Below are 22097 nucleotides of genomic sequence, written 5' to 3'. Positions count from 1 at the left end.
GCTATATGCTTCAGAGGTGACGTTAGCTTTTGCAAGTTGGCCTGCGGTTATCAATTGGCCTAATCAACAGGCAGTTCATGTATCCTATACAAATCATATGAACACACGTTTCAGGCAAGCCAGACAAAGAAGGTTTCAAGTACTGCTTACCAAGGGCAGTTCCTTGATCCCCATGTTGTATTCCATCTTTAGTAGGAAAGACATAGGATGGTTTTCTTGCAGTCATAAGAAGCTAAAGTAATGAATTTCATGTTGATGGTGAGGAGTTGGAGATACAGAACAACAGCAAATGCATAAATACATAGAAAGGTAGACAGAGAGTTGGAGAAAAAACCTTGACCAACAGACTAACAGCTGCTGTCGTCACATGTTTCCATTTTGACAGACCTTCAGCAAGCTTCTTTGTCATGAATAGTTGCATGGTTTAAACCCCGTGATTACAATAATGGCACATGGTAACTAGGCATTCATTTTTCTTCTGCTGTTTCATTTAAATAAAGGCGGTAGATAGAAAACTACTCTTAATGGCTTAAAATGGCAAAGTGTTGTTAATGATATTTAGGAATCTTTGAGGACCCTAAGTAAATGGAAACCACATTACAAAAACTATGGGTTTTTTATGCAAAAAGAGCAAACCCTTTCTGTATTCTGTGTTGTACAAGTATGGAGGATGGTTGTTTTCTGTGGAATACTGCTGATGGTAACAGAATATAAGGAGCATCTTCAGAGAAATTACTGTTCCTACTGTTCTTCAAACTGAACATAAAACCTTTAAGACCTGGTCCAAAGCTCAGTGCAGTCAGTGGAAAAAGTGTCAGTTCAGTGACTTTATATCTTAATGTTTACCAGCTCTCATTCTCTCATGATAAGCAAAAAAAAAAAAAAGCCCAACTCCCTACCCAAAAAACAAACCCAAAATGAAACATGTAAAGTAGTCTATTGAATTCTCTTCATAAGAATTAATTGGAAAGGTGCTCTATGAAAATAACATAATTTTATTTTGTGATGCATTTTTTATACACACTACATTCAAAATAAAACTGCTCAGAGGGTTTTTAGTGAAAAATGATGATTTTGTTGAAACTGAACTGTTCTGAACAAGTGGATTTTAATACAGTTTCCCATGAAAAAGGCCTGATATGTGAGAATAAAATGTTGGAAGCCTTTTTTTATGGAATGGTAGCTGCTACTGGCATTAAATAGTTTAAATTATTAATACTTTAATAAAAGCTTCTTTTAAAAATCTCATCTGAAGCTAACTTGCTTCACAAAGCAAATAAATCTTTTTTAAAAAATGCTGTGGACCTGGGCCATGAGACTCATTTTGTAGGTTGTGCTTCAGCTTGATTAGAGACAGATCTTCCCACCAAGTTTTTACCCCTGGAGGGTTTCAGCATCATATAACTCATTGTTCGAAAATATATGGACAAGGTCACTGTATTGGACACATTTGCTTTAAGAATCAAGTAAAATCAAGCAGCTGAATGGAAAAGTTCAAGGATTTTTTTTTTTTCCATTGCTAATATAGCAACTTACTGAAATACAGGAGCTAGAAGTTAAAATGTTTCTTTCTGATTACAAAAAGAAGCACAGTAAAGATATAGAAAAGATACGACTTTGTAAAAAAATGTAAAATGTTGTTTACTGAAGTGGGCTTCACTTTGATTAGACTGTCGCCACGGATTGTGGTGGACAAGCGATGCTGACGTTCAGTTGCAGAGGTGGGAAGTGCTGCAGTGACTCTAAAGCAAGAGTGGGCCTTGATTACCTGGGAAGCTTGGTGATGCAGTAACATTTTGAGCTGCCTCATAACTATGTCATAGTTGTCTGGAATAGCTAGCAGTTACATTGTCTTGGTAGAAGCTGGCATGTTTACTTACACTGGTGGCACGGTCTTTTTTTCAGGCAAGCTCTAACGTGCAAAACCTAAACTGGAGATAGGAAGTCAACCTGAATGTGGGCTTCCTGAAACCAAAGACATCAATGCGTAACAACATTTTGAAGAACTAAATGCTTTGTAATTGGGAAACGCTCAATATTTAGCTGTACTTGGAGATCGAAGCCAACATTTGTACCACTTAAATGTTGTTCTTGCCCAAGTTCAGAGTAATGGGATCTCAAAGGACTTGTTAGGCACAACTTCCATTTCTTATGAAAGGACTCAGAGGTACTCAGATTACAGCTGCCCTAAAATCTACTGATGAGAAGCATAGTAACAGTATTAAGTATTGCCAACTGTTGTGATTACTGAAGTTGCCAAAACCAGAATCATAGAATATAGGATTAAAGCTTGTCTGTATAATGAATTGATTTTTATAGAGTACTTTCCTCTTACCAGTTGTATACCGTAACATTACAACTTCGATTCATTCATGGTAACATTGCAAATATTATCAACTAGCTGTTCCTATTATTTGTAATTTTCCTCTGATACATTCTCTTCTTGGTATGAATACCCATGTATTTTAGATATAACCTAATAATTCTCTAGATAGTACTTTATCTGTGGAAAGAATAAAACCCCCACTGAATATAGCTGAGTAATTAGGAAGTTGTTACTTAATCAGGATGCATTTTATAACCTTCCTGACACAAGGTTGCACAGCATTTTAGGAATTTAATTTTTCAATTTGCTGCATGTTGTCAGCTCTTAAGCAAGCCTGAGGCTGTCAGCTGTCACAGCAGAGCTCACAGGGAACTCCACTGCAGGAGAGCAGAATGCTTCCAAATTTTAAGTAGTGGTGAGCAGAAATGTAACTTATGAAGTGCTTCTCTCTCCAACTCTAATGTGGATTAGATATGTGAATTGTACCCACTTTGGGTTTTTTTTCTTGTAAAATTACAGTTGCACGCCAAAATACCGTAGTGTGCAAGAAGTTGGTGTGGCAGTCATATACACTGCGTTCCAGTGAAGGGGGGAAAGAACCCTAAGATCTCAGACCATTCAGGTCAGCTGGACTGTCTTGTGACAAAAGCAAAGAAAAGAAGCCATCAGGAAGAGACACTTACAAAGTCATGGGTAGCTTTTCATAAAATAGAGAAATGGCATAACTTTTTTATTTTCTGTTTTAAATTAATGTAAAACATATTCTAAATGAGGCTTGGTCTTGCAAAGTGCCACTGATTATTGACTCTCTTAAGAGAGGAGGTACCTGTACCCTTAAAAAGGTATTTGTTGTTTTTTTCTCAGTGCTGGATTAAACCTCTGAAATGATGCAAAAGAAATAGTCTTGGACTTTCAGAACTCAAAACTAATGTGTTAATAAATTAGAATAACAAGAAAAATATATGTCTGGTAGATCTTAATAATCAGTTGTCTAGCTACAGCTACTATCTTGCTTACATTCATAAGGAAAATAGTTTTGTTTGTATTAGAATAGTTGAACAGCTGTCACTGACTAGTTTATTTGCTCTATAAAGAAAGGCAGGGTATCTTAACAGATCTCTGTCAGTTCTCTTGTATATTCATTAAGTTCTTTACTAGATACTGTTACTATACACAGCAGAGCCCTCTGCTGTTATAAAGACCCTCTGAAATACCAGAAGAGTCTTTTCTATGTTTTGCTATCTCTGGATCTTCTCAGTTAAGACAAAAAAAAAAAAAAAAAAAAAAAAAAATTCCAAAACTGGTCTCAAGGTCCTGGTTGCATGGTTTTGGTCATGATTCAGGAATGAAATCTGGATGTCCTGCCTACATAGAACACATTTGTTCTTTTAGCAACAGTCACAGTTTATATAAAAAATAAACCTGTCTTGTCTTTGTGTATCTCTGGAGAAAGACCTCTGCTGGTAATGGATTGGTATAGGCTGAAAACAATATACAGAGAGAAAAGAGAAACAAAACCCATCCTGTGAGACAAAACTTAAATACTAAGAAGGAAAAGGGCACATCAGCCAGTTCAGTAACTGTGCTCATGCAGAAACCACAGCACACACATGGGGGAGCCCAAGATGCTCGCAAGTACAGAAATGTGTGTTCTCATGCCCTGCGTGGGAACTGGGCTCAAGATAGAGACTCACAGAGGAGGAAGGATAGAAAAAAATCAATAGGTTGTACTGTCACAAGAAAGGGTATTGCAAATGATAAGATGTTTGATTCTTTATTCATCATACAATATTGGTAGTAAGGATGAAGAGGTCTGGCATGACAAACTGGGAATCGGAAGTATGCTTTCTAGGGCATAAATGTAATTTAGGTCTCAGAAATTCAGGCCCTGCTGAGATAGCAGAGGTCTAGTGCTTCTCCTGTTGCTTTGGTCCTGGTGGTGGTAGCGGTATGGTAGTAGCACACTGCTGTCTGAGAAGATTGACTGCGGTCTTCAGGAAGAGAAATTTGTGTATGAGACTGTAGTAAGGATGGTTTTACAGTTGAGGCATTGGGCATAGAATCAGTAAAACTAGATCAAACAAAACTGTATACCTGTATTTCTTACATTTATCTATAAGAGACAAAGTTAATACTTATATATGCTCATTGTAACTTACAGCATCTAGATACCCACAGCATCTAGAAAACCACTCGGAGTATATTTGTGCGGAGAGATGATAATCAGAGTTCAGTGATGTTCCCCCACTATGTCAATATTCAGGATTTAAATGACTTCTAATTATATTTTGACCATATGTACTTTATATTATGAGTTTATTTTTGTTTGCCTACAATTCATATATCCATTCCAGCATTGCTTTCATTTTGTGATAGCGTGCATGAAGCAAGCATTGCACTTAAAGTCTAACTACTATGTGTTCCAGTGGTGGAAGAATCCATCCTCTTTTGCTTTATGTGAGTAATTTAGAATCAAAATGTTGAGGTTATTTTATTGTCTTTACTTTTTATCCCAGCAAAAATATAAAGCTATCTGGAACAATTACCTCTATCAGCATTTGTTTTATCACCTGAAATCAAAATCCTTTGTGTTGCAATAATGCAAAAGCTTCCACTGCAGCCAGTTGTGTCACGTAGGGCTTCCAGTGGAAAACAGGCAGAAAAACCATTTACCAAACAGATCCTTGCAGTCATTTAAATATCACAAGTTTTACATTAAATCAATTCATTTAAGAAGAGTACAAAAAACCAACAAAGAAACAGTACAGCTGGTCTATTTCCAGAATAGATTTTTCAGTGTCTTTAATTGACTTGCATATATTAGTGAATACACAAAGTTATAAATACTTACATGAAGACTTGTGAAATTAAGTACAGTAAGAAGTACAACATTTTGTAGAAATATGGATCACAATCTTCTTCATTTAGGGGTTGTCTTCATGGAATCTCTGTCCATTACAAGGTATGCCCCTCTCCGCTAGGATGCTTTGAGATGGCTTCTCCCTCTTTAGGGTGACTGCTAAAGTAAGGGTGGGAAGATGTTCTCCTGGGCCAGGTGGGAAAAGTGGAGCTTAAACAGATTGGAAGTGATTAAAATCCTTGCATTTCCTCAGTTTGCATGTGAAAAATATCAGTCCAGAGTTCTGTTATTCTGTTTTATCAAGGAGGTCTCATTGGAGATGTCCCCCTGATAATCACAGAGATAAGTTTTTAACAAGAGAAGATAGTAAACGACTTGAAGCGATTGTACTTGGAGCAGAACTGCAACCTCCCACTTTGAACAGTAAATGTGAGAAATACACTCTGAGATCATGGTTAGTATGAAGTGGAAGAGATTTGTTTTTAAAATTTAGAAAAGGAAAATTTTATCCTAAGATTTTCACCTGTGGACTTTGTCATATGAGAAGATTAACCGTCAAGATTACTAAGAGGAACCACATTTCAAATGATTAAGGTGAGATGTACCTCTTTACTGTTGTAAAGTTTATTATATCACATGACTTCCCTGTGTTATCTCCTAAATGTTCAGGTTTTCCTCACAATAGATACATGTATTTGTTATTCTATGTGGTCTTTCAGAAGATGTTTCAGTTTTTGCAGTCTACATTTAAGGTATGCGCAGCAATTATGTCACTTAAAAATCTGTAATAAAAACGTTGCTTATCTAGAGCATGTGTGGTCTTTTCTGAATCTGGAACTCCATTTTCAAGTTCCACAGAACCTGTAATAAATTAGCCTCAACAATTAAGCTGAATAAATCAAGCACTAGTGAGACTCTAGACAAACTTACTTGGCAACTGGGATACCTTGAGCTATCTGATCTGTAGGGAAGGTCAACAAGCCACAGGAAGACCACTGGCACTTCAGCTGTAAGGAGAATTTTACTCTGTGAGAAACTATGGCAAGTGCTAGTCTTTTTCTGCCTGCAGGAAGAAGTGTCTTTTTAATTTGCCTGGCAGGGAAAAATTATTTGGGCTGTTCTGACAGACAAATAAATACACTCTCTACATTCCTGTCTACCAAAACCTGACCACATGCATCAAAGTAACTCAGTAATGAGCTAGCAGATGGTATTAACATTTAAATAGCTGTAAAAGTAACTTTAAAAAAGTTTCCTCCAAACTGCTTTTAGGTTAATTTCCCTGAAGGAGAAGTATAGGCAAAAGTCTTATCAAAACTGCCTCTCCTCCAATGTTTTTTCTCAATATGTACGTGCAGCAAACTGAGTTCAAGACTAAACTACAAACGTAAAATAAAAATTCTGTTATATTGGGCCTAGAGCCAGCCTCACAGATGCACTCATTGCTACCCATGTGAAAGCATTACAGTTCCAGTACAGGTCTTTAATATTTGTTGGCAGCTGTACCTCAGGCTATTTTAAACAGTAATCTTCAAAAAGAATTTTCTGGTTGAGACTTTGTGGCACTTTTCTCCTGTAGAAATTTTGTAGTACAACCCCCCCCCCCCCCCAAACATCCAAACTCCTGTTAATAGCAGTATTGTCATTATCACTTTCCTTTTTTTTTTTTTTTTTAACTCCAGAGGTAAATGATTCAGATATAAACATTTTGTAGGAATACAAAGCTTTTACATGCTGATGCGAAGCTTCAGTCTAAGAGCTCTATCTTGAAGGTATTTTGGAGTTGAAATGAGTACTTCTAGCTGCTACATTTCTTTAAAAATGTGTATTGCGAGAAACATAAAAGTGCAGTTAGTTTACATTATGCTACTAATATTTTTAGGTGGGCGTGAGAGGAAAATTAACATACTAATGTAAAAACATCGAATTTGCACGCCTAACAAGTTTCAGAGGCATGACTGAATACGCTAGGTGTTGAACCGGCAGGCTCCCGAAGGTAAAGGAGCAGCAGGTGCTAACCCTCCTCCTCAGCTTTAGTCTTGTCTTTTTCTGAATTGTGACGAAGACCAGAAAAGTAGTATTTAAAACTTCCTGACCGCTTATATGTTTCAGTGTAACTTCATCCTGCTGGTGCTGCTTATGGGGCACAGGTAGCGGGAAGGCAAAAAGGAGCTGCCCTCTCACTGACTGCCTCGAATTAAGCAGAAGACCCCGGGCACGCGAAAACCACGCAGCGGCTCGCTTTTGTGGAGCGCTGCCCAGCTGTCAGCCACGCCGAAGACACCCGAGAGGGGCGATCGCGCCGAAGCCGAGGCGACAGCGAGAGCTTGGGCTCGGGGCGGGCACCACAGCTCCGGGGTCCCCCCGCCGCCGGCTCTCCCCGATTCCCCCTCGGCCCCGGCGCTGGGGGCGCGAGGAGCCGTTACCGGCCCGCCCGTTACACGGCTCCGAGCCCGCCCACCGCGCGCAGCCCCGGCCGTGCGATGCGCCCAGCCAATCCGGCGGCGGAGCCGGCTCCTCGCGCAGGCGCCCCGCCCCAGCTCCACCGTCGCCGGGGTGGGCAGGGCTTCTCCGGCGGCGGCGGCGCGGGCGAGCGGCTCCTTTGTCGGAGGGCCGCGCCGGGGGCGGGCGGGGCCCGCGGAGGCTGCGCAGGCTCCTGCCGGCCGCGCGCCCCCGGCCGGCGCCGCGCCCCTGCCCTCTCCTCCCGCCCTCCCCGGCCGCCGCGGGGCGGAGCGGCCGGCGCTCCGGCAGCGGCAGCAGCAGCAGCAGCAGCGAGCATGTCCTCGAGCAGGGCCAAGAAAGTGAAGATGGCCACCAAGTCCTGCCCGGAGTGCGACCAGCAGGTGAGGCGTCTGCCGGGCCCGCTCCCCTCGAGGGCCGTCCCCGGCGGGGAACGGGGATTAGTGGCCGCGGAGTTAGAACGGCGCCCCCGGGAGCGGTAGGAGCGCCCGCCCCGCCAGCCGGCGGCCCGCGAGCGGGGCTGGTTGGCCGGTCCTCAGGCCGGCGGGCGTCCTAGGGCGGAAGGGCTCGCCGGCCACCTCGGCGAGGACAGGTGCTCCTGCCGCTGGGGCTCTGGCTGAAGGGAGGGACGGGGACCGTGGGCGGAACTGGGGGAGGTGGGCGTCAGCCCCCGCCGGCGGCCCGTGGCTGTCGGTGGGGTCCGGCCGCTCGGCTGCGGTCGGCGGCGGGGCTGCGGGAGCCGCTCCCTCAGCGCAGCTCTGGTGTTCGCCGCCCCGGGCCACCGTCCTTCTCTGGCAGCACCTCGGGGACGAGCGCCGCTGCCGACCCCGCTTTGGCTCGTCCCTGTGCGGCACGGCGGGTGTGCGCTGTCCCGCACTGACCTTTCGCCGCGCCGGTCGGAGTTCAGGGGCCGCCGGCAGCCGCCCTCCGCCTCCCGGGGCGCCGGGCTGTGTGCCGTGCCCCGGCCGGCCAGCGGCTCCCCGCGTTAGCGCGCACAGCCTTGCTTCCTGTTTTCTCTCCTCTGCGTGTCGGTTGTGGTTGCTTCTCGATACCCACCGCTGCAGATTATGCGCTTGCGATATCGATGCAAGACGCTGTCGACTGAGCTGCTTGGTTTTGAGGCAGGAAAAAATCAAGCTGGCTCCGTGCTACTGCGAAGCAACGCTTATGTGAAGTAAATAATCGTTGCCTTTGCAGTTCCCGCTGGGAATGTGGATTAAATACCGTGTTCCTCTTGCAGGGTAGCGTAATAGTTATCTTACGCTGAAGGACTTCTGTGCGAGGTGCGGAATTGATTGTTTATGTGCTAGTATTGTTAGTAACTATGTAATTTATTAAAAATGTAACAAACTTAATAATTTATACAACGCAGTTTGCCCTTTGGATGACTAATGTGCCTAAGGTTGGTCGGGAGAGCGTTCAGTTGTGTTGTTTTCTCATGGAGTAGTTTAAAAACGGCAAAACTGAGACCTTCACCGCAATTCCTATCATGTAGTCCAAATGTGTACGTGAACTGTTGTTTATGTCTCGCTGCTGTTCTGTTATGTGTACAATATGGAGTTACTTACGCTTAAACAGTAACAGCAGCTGATTTTCGCTGTTACTATATCATGAGCTTGTCTTCATTTACGCTTTTTCCTGGTAATGATGTTACTATTAAAAACAGGCCAGATTGTTGCAGCGGTGCTCCTCTGCTGGAACAATAGCACAGCACTGCAGAAGGCTGCTGTGGGGCTCAGGATAGGGGGAGAGGCTTTTACATGTAATCATGGGAAACATGTTTCTGTTACTGGATCCTGAAACTTGACTGGTATACACTAGTTTAGCTATACTTAAAAAACCAATCTCATGCCATTTTTAATTTACTTATAAAGATTAAAAAAAAAGTCGTCTTATTTGTTCTGACTCACGTGGTTTTTATAGTATTTCTGCTCATCCTGGAACAGTTTGGAATGTTGAGCTGTGTGGGGGGGGCATCCTTTCATGTTTTAAGCAATAGATGAACCACTGCAAATGCTCACGTTAAACATGTCACTGAAGTACTATTTCTGAGAAAAAATTGTGTGCCAAGTTGGGGTTATTTCAGTTGGTGAAAGAAGAAATTAAAATGAGTGAGAAGTTGAATATGAGAGTGGTGGTGGGGGCTTGGTTTTTTGGGTTTGTTTTTTTTTTTTTTAAAGTAGAGAATGTCAAACCACCAACAATAGGAAGAGCAAGTAAGCAAACATTATAGGCTTTTTAAGCTGATGCCAAAACTTTCACTTTGTTCTGTGCTTTAAAACACACGATATGTATATGCCAATGGAGATTTTCTGTTGGCAACTCTTCTGTGGCTAACATGGAATTAATATGCATATGTGTCCTGCCCTGGCACAAGCATTGCTCATAGGACCTTGTTTTCCAGTGCCAAATGTTTGAGAGAGGACAAGAAACTAAAACCCACAGTACAAGTCAGCCCTTTGCAGAGTGTGGGGAAGCTCATGTGTGACTCTAAGTGGTTGCGTCCTGTACTAGTGTTTCTTAAATTCTTCCATAAACAAGGGCTTTGCATTTGTTTCTGATTTCTTCGCTAGAAGTGGCATGCATGGAAATATTTAGACAGCCACAAATATTGGAGTGTAACATTGAGTAACACTTCCTAGGCTTTTAAAATTTTTCTGCTGTAATTTAGATGATATGTAGTTGCCATTTAGACTTTTTTAAAATAAAAAAAAAAAAAAGAAGGTTTTTGATGATATTTTCACAACCAAAGCACAGCCCCATTGAACTAGGGAGCCTGAAGTACTTGCAGTCAATCAGAAGAAATAATTATCACTTCTTAATTTAGCTTCAGGTAAACTTTCTTGTATGAGAAACTCAATTTCTTCTTGCTTAGGAAAATGCTAAACAGAGTAAAATAGTGTTTGTAGGACTATGTTGCCTTAATTACATTACAGGATGTTATCAGTGAAGGTCTTCAAAGGATAACTGATATGTTTCAGTGAATAAGCCCCTTCCCACCTAATCCCCCCACCCTCCCCAAATGGCTCACGCACCTACATGCCAAACCTGCAACACAAGAACAGTATTGTTCTGTTAAGCACAGTTAAGTTCATTGAAAAATATTGGGTCTGCTCCAATCCCTTGGGGTGGTTTTCCCCAAATTTTTTTTTAGGCTGAGCCTGGAAACGTAATTATTGGAGAGACCCAGGTGTTTAAAAATGGGTTTAAATGGAACTCCTATATCATCTTAACAATACAGACAAACTATCTGCTAGATAGTGTTTTTTAGTACTCTTATACTGACATATGAACAAGGAGATAAGTGCGCACACAAGTCTGCTAAATTCCAAGCTTTAAGGTTCAATAAACCTTGATTAGAATTGTTTTTATTATGTCAGTGTCTCCATAAAGGGAATTTAAAAGTCTGTAGTTACATAAAATCTGTATCAAAAATCTATCTGTAAGCTGTTTGTAGGGTGAGATACAGGAGTTAAAATGTGCTACAGAAAGCAAAATAATTTGTTTATTCTGAGTAGCAGTTAAGTTCCCCTTTACAAATACAGGTACTATTTTGGCAGTTTTTTTCCCAGCCAGTAGAACATGGGAACTTGGTTCTTCTGCATGTCCGGTAAAATTGAGCAGGCAGTCATGGTTCTGTACTCCTGTTTGTTTCCGTGGATATTGGCAAACTCGTAGAGACCTGTCTTAAAGAATTACATTTGAGAAATTACCTCCTGTTTTTTTTCCCCCCACTGTTGTGCTTCAACATGACTTGACTTTAATGTGTGTTATGTTAATCTCTTCCAGATCTCTGTTTAAACTTGCTTTGATTTGTGTTTTCAGTCTTAAACCTAATGAAAGCAATATGGTGTATTCCTTACTACTTAAAGCCAAGATCTTTTGAGATCTTTTAAAGTGAAGGTAATGAGGTTTGTAATTTATCAGCATCACTTTTTTTTTTAATTGCTCAGGGTAAGATTTTTGTCATTTTTCATGTAAGTGTGGCATTTCCAGGTTCTCTCATCTTGATTTAAATTGTCTTATGCTGGGGGAATGTACTGCTCCTGACTGCTTGGTTGATCACGAGAGGCACTATAGTCTCTTAAACTCTTCATCCTGCAGTCAGCTTTTGACTAGCTGTGGTAGGTTATTTGTGTTTTGAATTAACTAGGTACTTCTGTAACCACCCGGCCTTGTCTACAGAGCTGTTGTAGAGTGTGGTACAAATGCATCTGTTTTGCTTCGGGCTCTGTTGTGCCTCCTGTTTAAAGCTGCTCCTGCTCTCAGAAGGAGTTGCTTTCAACTGCTTCTGAAAAGTGGATGTATTCGGAATGTACTGACAGTTTTAACTCATAGTTTTCCTTTTTTTTTTTTTTTTTTTTTTGAAGTAAATGAAGGAAGCAAAACTGGGAATGTCTGATTGATTTGACTGGGGATGTTTGAGAGCTCTGAAGAGAAATTGTATTTCTCTTCTAATTCACCCTTGCTTTAGAGCTCTCCGCTTTCCCCCACCCCCTTCCAGACAGTCTGGGGAAAAGGGTTGGTAGTACAAAGTGGTCACAACAGCTGTACATTTCAAGCTTGGTTTCCAACAACTGCATAAAGAAAAGGCTGGGTGGGTGATTCACGGCAGAACCTGGTTTTACTACGTTGAAGTAAAATTGTAGAATAGTACAGGCCATAGTTGGCAGTACAGGCTGAATTTGAAGAGGTATCTCTGAGGACAAAATGTGAGTTACTAGGTTTTTTTCTTCATCAGACAGGAATTTTGTCATAATTTGAAATGATCTGAAATATTTGTTTTTTGTTTTCCCAGGTTCCTGTTGCATGTAAATCATGTCCCTGTGGCTACATATTTATTAGTCGAAAACTCTTGCATGCTAAACGTGCTGAGAGATCACCACCCATCACAGGTAATACTTACAGAGATGGGAAGAAGGGGACAACAGTTCTTTCCCCTTATTTCTTGGAGGCAAAGGATAGAGTATTTTACTTCTCTGTAAAATGACTGTTGTCAGTTTGCTCTCCCTTGAATTTGTGGATGGTAGACTTTGAATATGTTGATTTTTCTTGAATTTTGAGGGGGGGAAAAGCTGATGTTTTCAGTCTTACTTTGTTTGTACTTGTGATGTCATTTATTCTGCGTATATCCTAGCTGTGCACATTGGTCATTATGCAAAATAAGTCCTTACAGAAAGCTTTCTGTTAATCCTATTTTGAAGCTAAATGTCTAGAGGTGTCAAAGGGATCGGATTTCATAGTACATGCTGATTGAAGCTGGGTTTTCTGAAAGTAAAAACTGGTCATATGTTTAATCTAAAACCAAGTGGGTCTTGCTTCTCTCTGCATGGGTTAAATTAAAACACAGTGTATTTTTTGTGTCTAACTTGTTTGACTGTTGTTGTTGATGGGCACAGTAAGAAGTTGGTTGAATGTGCATTCTGGCATGATTAACATTCTCCTTGTGTTCATTTTTATGACTTCCTCCAGTCCTAGTAGGAATTAGTCAGAACAAGCACCTGTCAGGGAAGATGTTAAAAAAAAAAAAAAAAAAAAAAAAAAAAGTAGTATCTGATCTTTTTAAAATTGTCTACTCGGCTTACAAAATGGAAGCTAGGTGTATTTTGTATCACTATTTTGAAGAATACTTGTAGTTTACCAGCTTGTAGGAGTTATATGACATTATGCCAAATAACTGAACTTTCAAGGTGGAGGAGGTTAAGCAATGTCTGTGGTAGTTTGGAAGTGTTGGTAAATTTTTTTTTTTTTTTCCCCCCTCCCTGATTGTTGATAAAGTAGTTACCAAATGAAGCTGAAGGCCATGGTCTGGTAGAGCAGAGCTCTTGTATAATTCAGCTTTGTACACAGGAAATGAACCAGGGGAGGAAGAACCTCATGCACAAATATATGCTGGGGGCCACCCTGCTGGAAAAGCAGCTTTGCAGGAAAGAACCTGGGGTCCTGGTGAACAGCAGGTTGAACGTGTGCCCTTGCGGCAAAGGCAACTAACAGAATTCTGGGCTGTGTTAGGCAAAGTATTGCCAGCAGGTAGAGAGAGGAGATCCTTCCCCTCTATTCAGCGGCGGCGGGGCTGCACCTGAAGTACTCTCTCTGGTTCTGGAGTCCCCAGTACAGGAGACACATGGACATACTGGAGGAGTCCAGTGAAGGGCCACGAAGATGGTGAAGGGACTAGAGTGTCTTTGTTCTGAGGGAAGTCACAGAGAGCTGGGACTGTTCTGCCTCGAGAAGAGAAAGCTCAGGGGAATCTTATCAATGTATATAAATACCCGAAGGAAGGGTGTAAGGAAGATGGAGCTAGGCTCTTTTCAGTGGTGCCCAGTGACAGGACAAGAGGCAGTGGGCATAAATTGAAACATGGGCTGTCCCCTCTAAACATCAGGAAACACTTTTTTACTGTGAGAATGACCGAACACTGGCACAGGTTGCCTACAGAGGTTGTGGGGTCTCCATCCTTGGAGATACTCAAAAGCCATCTGGACATGGTCCTGGGCAACAGGCTGTAGGTGGCCCTGCTTCAGCAAGGGGGTGGGACAGGTTGGTCTCCAGAGGTCCCTTGATATGTGAACTTTTTTGTGATACTGTGAAATATAGCTTTTGTATTAATATTAGTGACAAGTTACCCTGCTGTCCAGTTTGTACCCTGTGTCTATAAAAGATTGATGGCACAACTGCAGCAAAAGGAAACCAGTTCCCCAGGAAGATATAGTGGGAGACCATGTATGTCTATCTTGTGCTCATAAGGTAACTGCAACTTCTTTAAGAAAACAATGTTCCAGTATTTTCCACAATATAGCTACTGCAGAATGGTGCTCCAGCCTTGCAAATGTGCAACTAGTCTGTGTTGAATAGTGTACTGTGGCAACTGTACTATTTCCAGTACTGAAGCTCATTAATTCATACTTAACTTACAGGTGAAACTCATCTAAATACTTTTTTTTTTTGATTCTGGTGTGTGGGAAAACAGTACACCCGTTCAGCAGTAAGTGTTACGAGGCCTTGTCATAGGCTAGATTTGGTGAGACACATGTGCTGTGTAATGTGGTGTTTACTGATTCAGCATTTCAATTTGTGAGAGCAGCGGGAATGATTTTGTTGTTGATGTCAAAAGCTGATGAAGTACTTTGCTGTTTGCCTATATGATAAAATTCTTTTTTTTGGCTAGTGGAAACAAATGCAATGGGGAGTCTTGATGGCTGTGATTTGTACAGGTTTTTTCCATCTTATTGTGGGAAACGGTGAACTTTTTGTATACTAGCAGATGTCTCATGTTGCAGAATGCGTTTGAAGTAATTAAAGGCTTGATCCTTATAATCAAGAAGTGAAGTGTCTTTCTGGATCTGACACCTTAATTTCTGCATGGATATCGTGCAGATGTAATTGTTCTGTAAAGGTACAGACATCTAACCACTTTTGCTAAGAGATTTAAAGAAAAAAGGTGATTGGGTGGGGTAAGCACTAAGAGTAAATTAAGAACAAAGATGAAAACAACTTTAGATCATACCATTTCTATTCATTTGCACAGAAAACAAGAGTGAGGCCAAAAGGAGACGGACAGAGAGAGTTAAGCGAGAGAAGATAAATTCTGCAGTAAATAAAGACTTAGAAAACCGAAAAAGATCCAGGTCTAACAGCCATTCAGATCATAGCAGACGAGGAAGAGGAAGACCTAAGAGTGCCTCAGCCAAAAAGCATGAGGAAGAAAGAGGTATGAGAACTGGAGGAATACATTCATTGGGTTTACTTTTTGTATGAAGACTTTTTTTATCAATAAACCTTTATACCACTCAAACCATTTAAGTAACTGGACTAGTTCAGCCAATACCCGTTATCTTAATATGGGGAAGGGACTGTTTCACACCTGTAGAGACCTCTGGTTTTATGTTTTTTTCAGTGTCTGATTAGAACTAACTACAAAGAACTAAGTCTGTATTTTTAGCCACCATATCAAGTTTCAACATGTAGGTTGAAAGCCATTGGACTGTAGTGCTTAGTAGGTTTTTTGGTTTGTTTTTGTTTGGTTTGGTTTGGTTTTGTTGGGTTTTTTTGAGGTACTGCTGCTCTATATCACAAGGACAAGCAGTGTCAGAGAGTGATTAGGATGACCGGATTGCTTAAAAAGTTCGTTGAAACCTTTTGGAGAGCCAAAGTAAAAAGGGCACCTTGAGTCACTACTATGACCTGAATTTTTGTCCCATGTTTCTATGGAATAATACTCTAGAGGAAGGAATGCCTCCTTCCTTATTAAGGTTCCTTGGTGACCTGCTGTTTTTAATTTTTATACAATAAAGAGACTGTTACATGCACTAGAGTAATTTTGGAGCCCTTCAAGTATGTGACTATCACTTAGGATTCCTATTTTTTTTTAAGAGCGTGTTGACACTGCATTTGCTATCTGTGGGTTTTGGAGATATTAATTTAAGGCCTGAATAATGAATCCAAAACTTAGCATGGACTCAGAAAGGCTGGAAGGCAGTTAGGAGGGGAAGAACAAGACTTCGTATAAGTATTCAGAAGATCTTGTTCTTAAAACTACTGAATCCTTCAAGCATACCTTATAGCGTAATTCAGAAATGCAATTATGTTTTTCCCTGCCACCTTATTTGTTAACAAAAAATGGGTGTTAATCTCTGTTGCAGAGTGAGTTCCTTTAACTTCTAACTCTTCAAAACCAATTTTGTTGTCTCTGCTGTTTAATGTAGATCTAGTCCTTAAATTTTCTTTCCTATAAAAGTATGAATTGGGATTTGTTGTTGTTCTAGTGCTTTGGCTGTGGAAAGAGGAGATGGAATTTGATTTCTGTATGTTTTCAGAATGGCAATTGCTTTACTGTAATAGGAATACAGTTATAATATCTAATATCTTCACTGTTACATATGGATTATTGATGTATGTAGCTTCACAGAATACAGAGCTTCCCTATTTGTTGCTGATCTAAGCTAAACTTTGTCTAGCACCTATAGGATCATTTCTAGGCTTTTTACTGCCGGTCTAGTTCACACACAGCTTTGGTTTGAAAATTCCTGCAAGCTGGTTGGGTTGTCCTATAAATGTGAATCTTCTTTCCCGTCCCCTGAAATAGAGGAAAGCAATCTAAGCAATCAAAAGAAAAGATCCATTCTCTTAATGCTTGTTTTATAGTCTCCAAAAAGCAAGATTTTGAAAGCCTGAGGGATATTTAGAGAACATGTTTTCGTATCTAAAACTAGGCTGAATGTTTTCAATCTCTTGCTGCATACTCTGAAGTGTGACAATATGCCAGTGCTCTGAGGTAGAAAACTAGAAATACGGATGCAGTGAGATCTTTGCATAGGAGTGCATGTGTGGTGTGTCGTTTTCTTCGTGTTTGGTGTTGTGTTTTTTTTAAAGTTGAATCTCATCTGAGAAGATTGCCTTCATCTTCTTGTCCTGTCTTAACCATCCCCTTTACTTGGTATTGTGACTACTGCTACTATTTCTTCAACCTCTTCTTCTGCAGACCTGGTACAGAGCTTGGGTTCACACTCATTTGTAATTAACTTTGCTCCTCACCAGTGCAGCACGCCTTACTGTTTAGGAATAAGTGGGCTTAGGATATTTTCTTACTTCTGACTTATTTCTGGTTATGTCAGACCGTAATGCGTGTAGACAACTGTGGTGGTTATTGGGCAGATTTAAAAAAAACAAAAAAACAAAAAAAAACCCCAAAAAAACCCCCACAAAACCAAAAAGTTGAGACATATGGCTGTCACACCTATAAAAATAAATTCAGCAGAGAACTCATCATTTTGTAAGTAATTACTGTAAGATTAACATTGACTTTTCCCTTTTCAAGTGGCTTATAAAATTGGCCTAACTACTACGTGTGGAGTAATTAGTGGGAATTTTAGAAATATTTTTCCTTTACCAAACCTGTTGCTTGATAGTGTTGTTTGCGTAAAAGCATATTAAGCAACTTTAATTCTTCTATTACAATTAAGGTGACTTTCGTATGACTCATTGTTAGTCCTTGTATCAATCTGCATAGAGTTGAAAGTCAGCTCTGGAGTCCAAGACGTTAGCTTAGTGTTAGACTTTATGCATCTTATTTCCTTGCCTGTTGTATATTTCTAGGATATTTTGGGTATACATTAGTTGCCACTAGAGATTGTGCTACTCTTCTTTCCCCCAAAAGACTTGAAAAGAGGCCACTGCTTGCAAAGCTGTCAAATATTTGGTGCCTCTTAGGTTTCTGCAATGCCTAATGTATTTGTAGGTGGAAAAACAGGAGGACAGAGAATACCTGAATAATAATAGTGTGCAAAAGCAGATACTCTGTCCATCTGAAGACCACCCAGCTGTGAAAATTTTCTTCCTAAAGACACCCATGACATCTATAGCTTTGCTTCCTTGCTTGTCATGCTCTTCCATACATAGTGTGCTTCTTCCCAGTTATGTCTGTGCCTTTGACTAGTTCTTTTGTATCCTTCGTGACTGGTTCATGTTAGAGCAAAGAGCTGCAGGATTCAACAGCAGTTAAGAAGAATAGGAGAAGGAAAAGAGCTTTTTAAAATAAGCTATTTTTTCTGCAGATTTAATAAAAAGGAATGGAGGGGGAGGAAAGAGGAAGCTGATGTAGATTGAGGGGATATGGCAGAGTGCTGGGGCCCAGAGAATATGCCTATCACGTGTTTCAGAGCCATGTGATGGCTCTGGAAAGTAGGAACTTCTCCCTGCAGGCTTGGCTTGTCAAAATTGTCGCTTAATTTCTTTGTCAGAAATTCTGCAATATATTTTGAAAATAAAAAAACTTCATAATAATTTCATTCTGATTTTGTTGTGGTGGTATGTTTTTTATTTTACTGGGTGGGACTGTGATACACAGCTAGACCGGTTCCCAGGCTGCCTTGTTATCTAGTTAACAACCTTGATTATATTAAAACAAACAAAAAACCCCTCATATGCAGGAGGAAGTGGTATTGGTTATTCTGAAAGAGGTTACCATCAAGTGAGACTCACTAAGAGTGGCCTGTTGTCTTACTAAAGCATACTTGATACTTAACAAGGGATGAATCTTTATAAAGATATATACATTTCAGTACCCTGATAAAACTTAAGCTGAATTAAATTTCTTGACCCAAGTTTTCCTTTTCCAGTAATTTCTGCCTGTATTATGTATACATTTGGTTGCCCAATGTGCACATTTGAAGTAACTTACCATCTTGGATAGTGAATCTCAGCACTTTGGATTTTGAATCCATACAAAATTTGTGAGGGGGGGGAGGGTCCATATTTGATTTATACATAATCACTATTTTAAGGGCTGTGGGTCTAGTGGGTTGCAGGAGATCTGGGGATGTGAGACATGCTCCAGAAAGACTAAATATCTTCACCTAAATAGCCTCTTAGTTGTATAGCAAAAGACTTAGTATTTTTAACGTCTTACAAAAATGGTATTGTGATTCTGTAAGACAGTCTTTTGCTAATAATAGAGAAATGAGTCAGAACTACTTTCAGATAAGACTGAAGTGGAAAGTTTTAATAGTGTCTGTAGAAACCATGGTGTCCTATGAGTAGCATATGATGAAATGACATGCAGGTGCAAGCTCTTCTCTTCACTAGTTAGATGAGAACTAAGTGAATTTAAGAACACATAAAGCTTGTAAACCTGTGTTAATCTCTGATACTGTTTGATATCAAGATTTGAATTCTTTAAAGCTGAAGTCTCAGAACAAGCCATTACTTTGGGAGGATGGGGGGGAAGGGAAACTTGACAATTTTATTTTTTTTTTTGCTAAGAAGTCTACAATCTGTTAACTGTAACTGGTGCGGCGGGGGGGAAGTATTTTTAATTTTGCTGGGTGCTGACATATTCAGGTGGTGGCTGGATTTGTTTGGATCAGGAAGTATGAAAAAAGGGGAGGTGTTTAGATAGAAAAATAGAAAAGATTTATGTGGAATAACCAGTGTGTGTGGTGTCTGTGCTCAGAACAACTCCCAGCATTGTTAATTTGTAAATGGTGGGAGGGAGGAAGTGGAACAACCCAGACTGAGTGTACATACAGAAACTGATTTGTCTTGAATACAGGGTAGGACTTGCAGTGAAACTCAGTTTCTTAGCTTTCATTTCAAGCTCAGTACACTAGAGGATATTGTTTTGTGTAGCCAGGGAACCAGCAGAAATCACTTACGTTCCAAATATCAAACATGCTTTGATTTGTCTTATTTTGCTAAGCAGATTTCTTGTTTTCAGATTAAAAACTGATGCATCTTTGTATGTCCAGGCTCCTCACTAAGCAGTTTTACTTGTAGGAAAAGGTGAGCTTGTGTGTGATTAAGTTGTCTAGAAATCTTTAAGCATATGGTTTTGTTTTGGTGTGTTTCTATATCAGTATTAAATCAGAACACAGTGGTAAAGGTTTTTTCAGTTTCACCCGCTTAGTTGTTTAAGGCAAGCACTTGACTTCACAGAGAAGGCAGTCTGTTGGAATGGTGTCCATAGCTGTAACACAGATGTGAAGCCAAATCTAAAAATGTTGTTATGAATGTGGACCCATTGAAGGAATAACTGTGTGAGTAGGTGGAGGTAGGAGATGCTGGGATCTTTTTTCCATATGGTGCTGTCCATTATTTTCCAACGCTGCTTTGTCTTTCACTTACCCATTGCTGATTCAGGTGTCTTGGTGGAGCTGTCTGCCAGAGCGTGCTGTGGGCAAAAAGAGCGTGCACATGTGTGTCTGTGTTAATAAGACAGAGGGGTCTGTCAGGTGAGTGTTATGTTGTGATTGTAAATTAGTCCAGGCCACTGTGGAACTTGGTTTAGAGATGGAGTTCCACAGCTAGACACCAACCTTAAAGCTCTATGTGTATTCCTCTCTTCTTTGTGTCTACAGGCCTGGTCTTCTGCTGACAAAGCTGTTTTTTTGTTGGTGGTGTGTTTTTGGTTTTTTTTTCTTAATGAGTTGTCAGCTACACATGGCTAGCTAAACTGGGATTATAGATAGTTATGATCTGGAATAAGTGGTATTTATGAAAGTGGTATTTATGAAGTCATACTATTCTATGAGTTTTGTCATATGCTATAGTGTAACTTAGTGTACTTGAGCACTGCAGTATGGAAACTTTTTGATGGCTTGCTGTTGTGTGTCTGTAGCATTGAAATAAGCCAACATCCAGCCAGCAGAGGGAATTCAGAGGCTTTCACTTGCTCACTGAGGTGTTAGCACTGTTCTATATCTGGGATAAGATTTAAAGTCTGCAGTATAGAAAGTCCAGAAATGTTCATGGTGACAAATTTGGAACCTGACTTCTGCCATGTATCTGTTCTTTGGTCTTGGACACTGTAATAAAACTCTTGGGTTTCTGTTACTTAGATGTAAAACAGGCAGACAAATATTGTGTTTAATGAGGATATTGTAAAATAACTTTGTTTTCTAGGATGGGAGATGTTTGTGTAAAAGCAAAAAAAAAAAAAAACCAAACCAAAACCTAAAAAAATGGAGGAACGCTTGACTACTCGTTTGTGTCAGGAATTAATATATTGTTAATGACTCATTCTTTCTTCATCATTAAAGAACAGAAATTCAGTCATGCTTTTGGATGACTAATTCTGTGATTCTTCTAGCAACTTTGTGTGCTTCCATTCCTTCCTCCTTTCTCTCAATCCCTCCCTGCATAGGAGTTGATTGTCTAACTTCTTTCAAATTCCAGTACTCCATTCCACATAATTTATTAACTACTATGTAGCTTGCATTAACTTCAGATAATGGAAAAAGCTTCTAATAGTGACTTTTTTTTCTTCTACAGAGAAACAAGAAAAGGAAGTTGACATGTATGCTAACCTTTCAGATGAAAAGGCCTTCGTATTTTCAGTGGCCTTGGCGGAAATAAACAGAAAAATTATCAATCAAAGACTTATTCTGTAATTTGTAAGCACAATCTGCTGCATTTTTATGCAGAATGGCTAGCATATTTCCAAGGTGTTGTGGACTCTCGGAAAGTGTGTTGTCTGCACCGACAAGGACCATAGCATTTCCTGTTAAAATTCTGCTGCTGTTCTTGGAAATTGAATTATGTCTCTACAAGTCAGAAAGAAAGTGTTCACAAGATTGTACTATGAAAAATCAGAAAACAGATATGTTTTACGCCTTGAAGACAAATGCTAGACAAATGCACAGAGAGACTGCACCCATTCCAGAGCACTTCTTTTAAATTTGCTGCCAGAAATGCAATATTTTAAATATTTTCAGAAATAAATGATTTTCCTTTAAAATTATATATTTCAGATTTTTCAGCTATATTTCAGTTTACGTATGTACAGTTCACATAACTTTTTAATAAATTGATATTCAAATATTTTATTGAACCAGGAACTAAGTACATTTGTGATACTTAGGGTGTGTTGGTTTTAAACCTTTTAGAAATCTGGTATTCATCCTAGGGATGACTTTAGATTTGCATTTTTTTAACAGGTGTGATATAATTCTGATA

General features: G+C 40.2%; 3 protein-coding genes across 8 annotated transcripts in view; 2 read left to right on the top strand and 1 right to left on the bottom strand.

The window, feature by feature from the left end:
- Positions 1-6934: 6934 nt before the first annotated feature.
- LOC115345859 lies at positions 6935-7965 on the bottom strand. Its single transcript, XM_030025346.1, has 3 exons — positions 7882-7965; positions 7453-7786; positions 6935-7417 (listed from the first exon to the last, which is right to left on the bottom strand). Exons 1-3 carry the CDS (start codon positions 7963-7965, stop codon positions 7095-7097), a joined length of 741 nt encoding a protein of 246 aa, XP_029881206.1. The 3' UTR covers positions 6935-7094.
- C9H16orf87 (chromosome 9 C16orf87 homolog) lies at positions 7915-21972 on the top strand. Of its 2 annotated transcripts, XM_030026928.2 has the most exons (4): positions 7915-8029; positions 12445-12541; positions 15175-15357; positions 21414-21972. In XM_030026928.2, the coding sequence occupies exons 1-4, from the start codon at positions 7964-7966 to the stop codon at positions 21530-21532; spliced, it is 465 nt and encodes a 154-aa protein (XP_029882788.1). In that variant the 5' UTR covers positions 7915-7963; the 3' UTR covers positions 21533-21972. The 2 variants fall into 2 exon arrangements, with proteins under 2 accessions (XP_029882788.1, XP_040981734.1); XM_041125800.1 differs by lacking the exon at positions 15175-15357 and having other exon boundaries at positions 7916-8029; positions 21414-21882.
- Positions 7949-22097, top strand: part of MYLK3 (myosin light chain kinase 3) — a 64146-nt gene continuing 49997 nt past the window's right edge. For 2 of the 5 annotated variants that reach the window (XM_030026913.2, XM_030026909.2), the window contains exon 1: positions 7949-8029. Coding sequence is in view for 2 of the 5 variants with exons in the window: in XM_041125795.1 (XP_040981729.1) it covers positions 12506-12541 (36 nt within the window). In the remaining 3 variants the exon portion in view is untranslated. Of the gene's footprint in view, positions 8030-12441; positions 12542-15288; positions 15358-22097 lie in introns of those variants that run through there. The other 3 variants (XM_041125795.1, XM_030026912.2, XM_041125798.1) reach the window with 3 other exon arrangements.

Source organism: Aquila chrysaetos, chromosome 9 (genome assembly GCF_900496995.4).
Source record: "Aquila chrysaetos chrysaetos chromosome 9, bAquChr1.4, whole genome shotgun sequence".
NCBI lineage: Eukaryota > Metazoa > Chordata > Aves > Accipitriformes > Accipitridae > Aquila > Aquila chrysaetos.
The sequence above is the reverse complement of the archived record's forward strand: the minus strand, read 5'-3'. Positions and strand labels throughout refer to the sequence as shown.